This window comes from Podarcis raffonei, chromosome 2 (assembly GCF_027172205.1).
Source record: "Podarcis raffonei isolate rPodRaf1 chromosome 2, rPodRaf1.pri, whole genome shotgun sequence".
Lineage (NCBI taxonomy): Eukaryota > Metazoa > Chordata > Lepidosauria > Squamata > Lacertidae > Podarcis > Podarcis raffonei.
The window spans coordinates 122649767-122659118 of NC_070603.1; the positions used below are offsets into that span (position 1 = coordinate 122649767).

Below are 9352 nucleotides of genomic sequence, written 5' to 3' on the forward strand. Positions count from 1 at the left end.
AGCACACACAATAAACAAAGAAAAACAGGACATACAGATCTTGAGCAGGAAATTCAGAATTAAAAAAGGGGGAGGGGACAGGCCTTGATATCTAGCAGAACTTCCGCTCCCTGTTCCAAGCCACTATGCTAAGGGAAGCCGCTTCTATGGGATTTATGGGGCCAGTGCTTGGAAAACCCATTTTAGAAAGGAACTAGTACTAGTTCCAGTTCATCCTTATCAAGAATGAACTAGTCCAAGTTCATTCAAAAAGTTCACCCTTGGAAAATTGTTTCCAGCCTTCCAAATCTTATAAGCTCCTGTGCTGAAATATGGGGTCCGATAGTAAGTTGAGGTGAAAACCAGGCATAGATCAGGGGTTCCCAAACTGAGGATTGTGGACCACAGAATGTGTGGCGGAACTATCACATTAAAGACTTCTATTGTGTTTTAAATGTATTTTTCATATTCTCCACACTGATTTTTCAAGAGGACCTTTATTGCTTTATTGTCACTGAATTTTGTTGGTTTGAAATTTGAATTCCTTATACAGTGGTACCTCGGGTTACAGATTCCGGGCTTCAGGTTACAGACTCCGCTAACCCAGAAATAGTACCTCGGGTTAAGAACTTTGCCTAAGGATGAGAACAGAAATCTTGCAGCAGCGGCGTGGCAGCAGTGGGAGGCCCCATTAGCTAAAGTTAACCTCAGGTTAAGAAGTTTCAGGTTAAGAACGGACCTCCAGAGTGAATTAAGTTTTTAACTCGAGGTACCACTTTACAGCATCTAAAACAGTACGTTATGATTGCTACACTTCAGAATAATCATTGTGGTCCAGAAATATGCTCAGCAGTTGCTCAGTCACTCAGGACAGCCCTTGAAGACAGGAGCTTGAGAACCACGGTTATAGATTATGGATGAGTCCTGGGTTGTGTAGGGGACTAGGCTGTTAAAGAGGCATTAATGAGTGTTGGGTGTGTGCCTATGCAAAGCAGCCATAAGCAGGATTTCTTCAAACCAAAGGTCTTGTTGCTTTTACTTGGAATAACAGAATTCCATAGGAATCTCAGGACTGTGTACCACAACAGGCAGTGAATCCCTCAAGGTCTTAATCAGAGATTTTCTCCAGTGCTACAGCTTTCCCCAGAAGCCCCTCCATGTAGATTCTCTGATTAAGTAAGCTGACTACTCTAACGGATTCCGCATTCCATGCATTTAAATGGTTTCTCCCCGGTGTAGATTCTCTGATGATGAATGAGGCGACTACTCCGCCAAAAGGTCTTTCTGCACTCTCTGCATTTATATGGCTTCACCCCTGTGTGGGTGTACTTCGATGTGAAGTAAGCTTACTGCTCACTCTAAGGCTCTTTCCACACTCCCTGCATTGAAATGGTTTCTCCCCTCTGCGAGTTCTTTTATGATGAGTACGGTGACTACTCAGACTCAGGTGCTCTCAACACTCTATGCATTCAAACGTTTTCTCCCGTGTGTGGGTTCTTTGATGTTTAGTAAGGCTACCGCTCTGTGTAAAGCTCTTTCCGCACTCCACGCATTTAAATGGCTTCTCCCCTGAGTGTTTTCTTTGATGTACAGTAAGTTTACTGCTCTGTGTAAAGCTCTTTCCGCACTCCATGCATTTAAACGGCTTCTCCCCGGTGTGCGTCCTCTGATGTGTAGTAAAATTACTGCTCACTCTAAATCTCATTCCACATTCCATGCACTGATACCGTTTCTCCCCGGTGTGGATCGTTTGATGTTCAGTAAGGTTACTGTTTGCTCTAAATTTCATTCCGCACTCCATGCATTCAAATGGTTTCTCTCCTGTGTGGGTTCTCAAATGTCTGCAAAGGCTACTCCTCCTATTAAAGCACTTTCCACACTCCCTGCATTTAAATGGTTTCTCCCTTGCGTGGGTTTTCTGATGTGTAGTAAGGTTACAGCTCAGACTGAAGCTCTTTCCACACTCCAGACATGTAAATGATTTCATCACAGTGTATGTTCTTTTTTCAGGCATTCTGGGTCCCTTGTGATTTCCAAGCATCTCTTTTCCAACTTTAGGCTTGGCTGCTGCCGACGACTCCATATGTGGTTCCCTACGTAGCTCGTTGTTTTGTACATCATCTGCAGATTGTGGAAGGAAAGAGGAAAGCATGTTTTATCTCTTTTCTTTTTCATCCTTTAAAAATGTAATACTTTTATTTAAATCACCAAAACAGAAAAATTATTCCCAAGAACTAGGGGGGAAAGTACCGGTACATCTCCTATTGTATATGAATAGTTTGATAAGATCTGGTCAATAATAACAATGATTATATTAGCTTATTATAGACGGGTACACATAATTCACAATGACAAACCTAGACAGCATCTTAAAAAGCAGAGACACCACCTTGCCAACAAAGGTCCGTATAGTTAAAGCTCTGGTTTTCCCAGTAGTGATGTATGGAAGTGAGAGCTAGACCATAAAGAAGGCTGATTGCCAAAGAATGGATGCTTTTGAATTATGGTGTTGGAAGAAACTCTTGAGAGTCCCATGGAATATCAAACCTATCCATTCTTAAGGAAATCAGCCCTGAGTGCTCACTGGAAGGACAGATTGTGAAGCTGAGGCTCCAATACTTTGGCCACCTCATGAGAAGAGAAGACTCCCTGGAAAAGACCCTGATGTTGGGAAAGATTGAGGGCACAAGGAGAAGGGGATGACAGAGGATAAGATGGTAGGACAGTGTTCTCGAAGCTACCAGCATGAGTTTGCCCAAACTGCGGGAGGCAGTAGAAGACAGGAGTGCCTGGCGTGCTCTGGTCCATGGGGTCACGAAGAGTTGAACATGACTAAACAACTAAACAATAACATCAACACATAATTCAACCTGGTAACACACTGAAATATGGGTATTCTTTGCAATGCCCTGGAATAATATTTTTTTTATATAATAGCCCTTTGCTGCCTTCAATTTGTTTTAATACTATCAGTATTTGTAAAGTGGTGCCTTTATTTTATGGTACCTTGCTTTTAAGAAGAATCACATTTAATTTCAAGGCAGAAACAATCACAGACTGAGCCCAATTAGGTGTTTCTCAGATTTTTTGCATCTCTGTGATTGCCCCCTGTGACTGACCTGTTGAAATCAAGGTCACCTTTTGAACATTCCAGAATCCCACACAACCTCTTATTCCTTTCTGGTCCATATACCACATGATGTCATTAAAATTAGATGTGCATGATATCTTCTCCTTTGTAACAACAGTGGTATATACATTTCTACAAGAATAAGGAGAACAGAAGTCTAGGAAAGCTGGGAAAGAGGCCAAACTGGGAAGATCACTACCTGCTCTGTGATTCCAGTGACTTTCATGGCAGTCACAAAATTCCAGGGATTAAACCTAAGATCATCTAAATACATGCAAAACATGTCGCCAGGGCCCTGAAATGGTTTGGAAACTGCTTTCAAAGCAGCAGACAGGTGACTAAATGATGAAGATGACTCCCAAACAAAGTTAATTCCTACCTGATGATGTCTCTCTTCTCCTTCCCAACAGATCTTCTCCTTTCCAACAGGAATTGAGGTCTGACTCTGTCAAGGAAAAGAGAAGGTGGCTTAGGTTTGGTCACATAACACTCAGCAATTCAAAGTCGAGACTTTTAAAAGCTAACAAGAGGTATTATTTTGATTTCGCGACTCCTGCATGAAGTGAACAGAACACGTCTGTGTCCTGTGTCCCAGCAAGATCACTTTGGAATGATGCTGTGGAATAATAATAATAATAATAATTTATTATTTATACCCCGCCCATCTGGCTGGGTTTCCCCAGCCACTCTGGGCGGCTTCCAACAGAACACTAAAATACAACAACCTATTAAACACTAAAAGCTTCCCTAAACAGGGAATGTCTTCTAAAAGTCTGGTAGTTATTTTTCTCTTTGACATCTAGTGGGAGGGCGTTGCACAGGGCGGGTGCCACTACCGAGAAGGCCCTCCGCCCTCTGCCTCCCCTATTATTGGAAACCAGCCAATAAATTATTGTTATTGTTAGAAGAAAGAAAAGTGTCCTTACCAAGTGAGGCCACCGTCTCATAATTGTCCTCCATGACTTCCCTGTGCAAAGCCCTTTGGCTGGGATTCAGGAGGGCCCACTCTTCTTCCGTGAAAAACACAGCCACCTCCTCGAAGGTCAAGAGAGCCTGGAAGGTCATCAAGCCCTGGAAGTAGAAAAAATACGGTGACAGGTTCACCATGCACCACCCTCCTGATAGGCAAGGGTAGCACAGTGGTTGGATGCTGTCCCTTTGAGATCTTTCAGTGATGGCCACCAAGATGGGTGGCTCAAAAAGAGGACTTGACAAATTCACGGAGAGGAAAAAGCTATCAGTGGCTACTAGCCAGGACAGCTATCGTCGGCTTCCAAAATTCAAAGCAGTTATACCTGCTGGGAATCACAAGAGGGGAGAGGGCTATTGGGCTCAGGTCTCACTTGCAGGGTTTACCACAGGCACCTGGGTGGCATCTGTGAGAACAGGATGCAGGACCAGAGGGGCCCTTGGTCCCATCTGGCAGGATGTTCTGATATAACGCCAAACGTGGAAAAAGAAGAAGAAGAAGAAGAAGAAGAAGAAGAAGAAGAAGAGGAAGAAGAAGAAGAAGAGTAGTTTGGATTTGATATCCCGCTTTATCACTACCCGAAGGAGTCTCAAAGCGGCTAACAATCTCCTTTCCCTTCCTCCCCCACAACAAACACTCTGTGAGGTGAGTGGGGCTGAGAGACTTCACAGAAGTGTGTAAAGGACTATCAAAAAAACCGGCAGAGAGAAATTGAGAGAGAGTTAAGTGCCTCGGACGTGAGGTCGCCAGGCTGATTGAAGATGGACTGATGGACTTTGGTTGGGGTTCGAAACCGGGAAAGGGGGTGGTAGGGCTTCGGGAATCCAAACGGTGTACAAATATATTTTGTTTTAATTAAGTTGGTTTTGCCGCTAACATAAAAATGGGGATTTTGGAGAAGGGATTTGGGGCCGACCTTAGAAAAAGATTGTTAAGAATAAGTGTTGATGTATAAAGAATGAGGTTTTTAAGTTAAAATGGGTTAATTAAATTGATGGGGCGAATTTAGGAAAAGTATTTTAAGAATAAGTTTTGAAATATAAAGATTGAGGTTTATAAGTTAAAATTGGTTAATTAAAATGAATCAGAGTAAACAAGGTAAAGTGTGGGGACAAAAATTTGCTGAGCTAAAAATTGGAACTGGAATACAAGAAGGGCAGGTGTGGGGAAGTCAAGGAATTTGGGTATGGAAAGTAAGTAATGTAAACTTTTTCAATTGTTGCTTTTTCTTTTTTCTTCTTCTCTCTTTTTTCTTTTTTGTCTTTCTTTTTTATTTTTTGAAAATTTCAATAAATATATTTTAAAAAAAAGAGAGACTTCAGAGAAGTGTGACTGACCCAAGGTCACCCAGCAGCTGCATGTGGAGGAGCGGAGACCCGAACCAGGTTCACCAGATTACAAGACTACCACTCTTAACCACTACACGATGCTGGCTCCCATGGAGACAACAAGGCATTGTGTGTGTGTGTGTGTTTTATATTATATATAATTATATACCCAGCACATGGAACCTTACAAAATGACAATACGAGTGGACTCTCCATGCCCTTACTACAGCAAAAAGACTGATACAGTGGTACCTCGGGTTACAGACGCTTCAGGTTACATACGCTTCAGGTTACAGACTCCGCTAACCCAGAAATAGTACCTCGGGTTAAGAACTTTGCTTCAGGATGAGAACAGAAATCGCATGGCGGCAGGCCCCATTAGCTAAAGTGGTGCTTCAGGTTAAGAACAGTTCCAGGTTAAGAACGGACCTCCGGAACGAATTAAGTTCTTAACCTGAGGTATCACTGTACTGATGAATTGGAAAAATAAAAATGCAGCTCCCTTCTATGATTGGATTGAAGACTTATAGAAACTCGCAACATACAAACAACTTGCATATAATAAATGCAGACTTGCCATGGACAAATTCAATGGTATTTGGAATCCATTCTTGCAAATGATCTGGTGAAGTATAATAACTACCTTGCAAATTATGCCGTTTTGGGTTCCCCCTCCCCCCCCTTTATTTATCCTTCTGCACTCTTTCTGTTTTTCTTTTTGTTTATGTCTCAACATGTTCAGTGCACATATAATTATGTACTTTATGAACTTTCAAGAAAGATTTTTTTTTTTTAAAAAAAGACATATTCTTTCAGAGCCCCTCCCCACTCAGCCCATAAAGAGACTCAATCCAAGCTGCCCAAACAACCCTTTCCTTACCTGGGATGGCTGCCTGGCAGCTCTTTCTGCTCCTTCTACAGACGGTGTCTCGGAGGCCATTGTGCTGCCAGGAGGAGATGAAAGAAGAGGCCTAAACTGGACCACTCCTGGGACACCTGGAGCTGTTGTGAAGATGTCCTTTAAAATAGGGCGTAGCTTGAAAATGCCTGCAAAGGAGAGACAGGGAGTGAGGCGGATTCCATCCTTCATATTTTTGTTTCCCCCCTCTACATCAGTGTTTCCCAAACTTGTGTCTCCAGCTGGGACTACAACTCCCATCATCCCTAGCTAGGAGGAGCAGTGGTTAGGGATGATGGGAATTGTAGTCCCAGCTGGAGACCCAAGTCTGGGAAACATTGATCTACGTATATATGATCTGTGAACGACAAGTTCCATCAGTACTCAGCTGGTGGTCTCTTTTCATTTGTTTGTTTATTGTATAATAACTAATAATAATAGTAATAATAATTTTTATTTATACCCTGCCCTCCCCGGCCAGAGCTGGGCTCAGGGCGGCTAACACCAATAAAATTACAGTAAAAACATAATAGGGAAAAAAACACCAATTTAAAATACAGGTTAAAATGCAATTTAAAATGCAGCCTCATTTTAAAAGTAGCCCATTGATCAAAACCATAAGGGGAGGGAAACATAAGGATCAGACTGAGTCCAAACTGAAGGCCAGGCGGAACAGCTCTGTCTTGCAGGCCCTGCGGAAAGATGTCAAGTCCCGCAGGGCCCTAGTCTCTTGTGACAGAGCGTTCCACCAAGTCGTGGCCAGTCGTGAAAAGGCTCTGGCCCTAGTTGAGACCAGTCTAACCACCTTGCGACTTGGGACCTCCAAAATGTTGTCATTTGTGGACCTTAAGGTCCTCCGCGGGGCAGACCAGGAGAGGTGGTCCCATAGGTAAACTGCTTTGATAGTTAGCATTGCCCAGGGCGCAAAATAGCCTGGCACCTGCACTGGGAAAGGAGAGAACCACGTAGGTCACCTTCAGTTCCTTGGAGAAAAAGGTAAGAAATAAATTCAATGAACGAACAACCAAGATCACCCAAGTGACTGGGTTCTGGATTCTGAGTCGGCCTTGTAAAAAACAGTATGGCAAATCCCAGCCCCACCTCTCGCCATATAACTTCCCCTCCAAAGCTATGTCCCCTGAGCCAAATGGGGTGGATCGGAAGATCCTGCGCTGAAAACAAGGCAGTTGGGTGACCACTTTGCAGCTGGAGAATCATAGAATCTTAAAAGTTGGAAGGGACCTAAGGGTCATCTAGTCCAACCCCCTGCAATGCAGGAATCTCAGCTAAAGCATGCATGACAGGTGCGGCCATCCAACCTCTGCTTAAAAACCTCCAAGGAAGGAGAGTCCACCACCTCCAGAAGGAGACTATTCTACAGTCATACCTTGGGGTTACCGACGCTTTAGGTTGTGCATTTTTGGGTTGTGCACCGCCCCGAACCCGGAAGTACCAGAATGCGTTACTTCCGGGTTTCGACACTCGCGCATGCACAGAAGCACTAAATCGTGCTTTGCGCATGCGAAGAAGCGCCGAATCGCAACCTGCGTGTGCGCAGACACGGCGCTGCAGGTTGCGAACCGCACGGATCACGTTCACAACCCAAGCGTCCACTGTACTGTCAGACAGCTCTTACTGCCGGAAAGTTTTTCCAAATGTTTAGTGGGATTCTCCTTTCATGTAACCTGAAGCCATTGGTTCTGGTCCTACCCTCCGGTGCAGGAGAAAACAAGCTGGTTCCCTCTTCCATGTGACAGCCTAGGAGATATTTAAGAAGAAGCCTGCAAACTGCCTGCACGCACCCACTGGGCGGAGAAAGGGAGTTCTTTTCCCCGCGTTTCCCCCTCTCCCCCAAGAAAGGGCGTCTTCCCCGCCCCAACCCCCCACTCCCTTCTCCATAGCCTAGGACTACGGCGTTGATACAGGATCGCGGTGGATCTGGCGCTGGTGGATCTTGCGCGCGTCGCAAGTGGGATGCACGGATGCGCCTCTTCCAGCGCTGCTCTATCAGGGGGATCCTAAGCAGGGAAGCTGGGGGTGGGGCTCCTTTGAACCCTCCTCCAAAAGCAAACCCTTCCTCCTTGCGCACCCCTTTCTCCTTTGCCTGCTCCAAGCTCCTTCTCTCCATCCAGGCCGAGTTAGGGATGGCGTCCCGCCCCTTCAGCAATCTCCCCCCTCTCTCCTTCCTCCGCCTCCCTCGCCTTTTGAATCATACTTCCTGCCTCTCTAGGAAGCAGGGCTGGGTTCTTTTGCCCAAATCGGAAGACTTGAGTGGCAGGACCTGCCCCCACTTTGCAAGCCTTGGGAGTTTTACGCATGCGCGCCCCCGTTGGCAAGCTGAAGATCTGACAGCAACAGCTGCTGGACAGAGGAATGGACTTCCCTGACAAGGTGGTGGGCTCTCCTTCCTTGGAGGTTTCTAAGCAGAGCTTGGATGGCAACCTGGCATGCGTGCTTTAGCCGAGATTCTTGCATTGCAGGGGGTTGGACTAGATGACCCTCGGGTCCCTTACAACGCTACAATTCTATGTATCATTCATTGTATCTTTCAAGGGCAAAACAAATTTTTTTTTTCCTTCCAGTAGCACCTTAAAGACCAACTAAGTTAGTTCTTGGTATGAGCTTTCGTGCGCATGCACACTTCTTCAGATACACAGTGTGCATGCACACGAAAGCTCATACCAAGAACTAACTTAGTTGGTCTTTAAGGTGCTACTGGAAGGAAAAAAAATTTTTGTTTTGACTATGGCAGACCAACACGGCTACCTATCTGTATCTTTCAAGGGGGTCACAAGTTGTTCACTCAATTTTTTATATTTTGCTGTTATTCCATCTGGTCCTGGGGATTTCCCTACTTTTGTTTGGTTTATTGCCTCAATTACTTATTGGACTGAAATTTCTGTATTTAATACCCTCATTTGATCCTCCGTTATCTTTGGTAATTCACTGTTTTTAATGTAATTTTCTATCATGTTTAAATCTTCAGTTCGTTTTCTGTAAAGATCAGTAAAGTATTTTACAAAAGCCTCCCTTATTTCTTTTGGTTT

The 9352-nt window shown here is 44.4% G+C and overlaps 1 protein-coding gene across 1 annotated transcript; it reads right to left on the reverse strand.

Annotated features, from left to right (window-relative positions):
* Positions 1 to 74: 74 nt before the first annotated feature.
* Positions 75 to 8499, reverse strand: LOC128409461 (gastrula zinc finger protein XlCGF7.1-like). The gene is made up of 5 exons (XM_053379973.1): positions 8395 to 8499; positions 6288 to 6454; positions 4036 to 4180; positions 3489 to 3554; positions 75 to 2100 (listed from the first exon to the last, which is right to left on the reverse strand). Exons 2-5 carry the CDS (start codon positions 6345 to 6347, stop codon positions 1433 to 1435), a joined length of 939 nt encoding a protein of 312 aa, XP_053235948.1. The 5' UTR covers positions 6348 to 6454; positions 8395 to 8499; the 3' UTR covers positions 75 to 1432.
* Between the last annotated feature and the right edge of the window lie 853 nt (positions 8500 to 9352).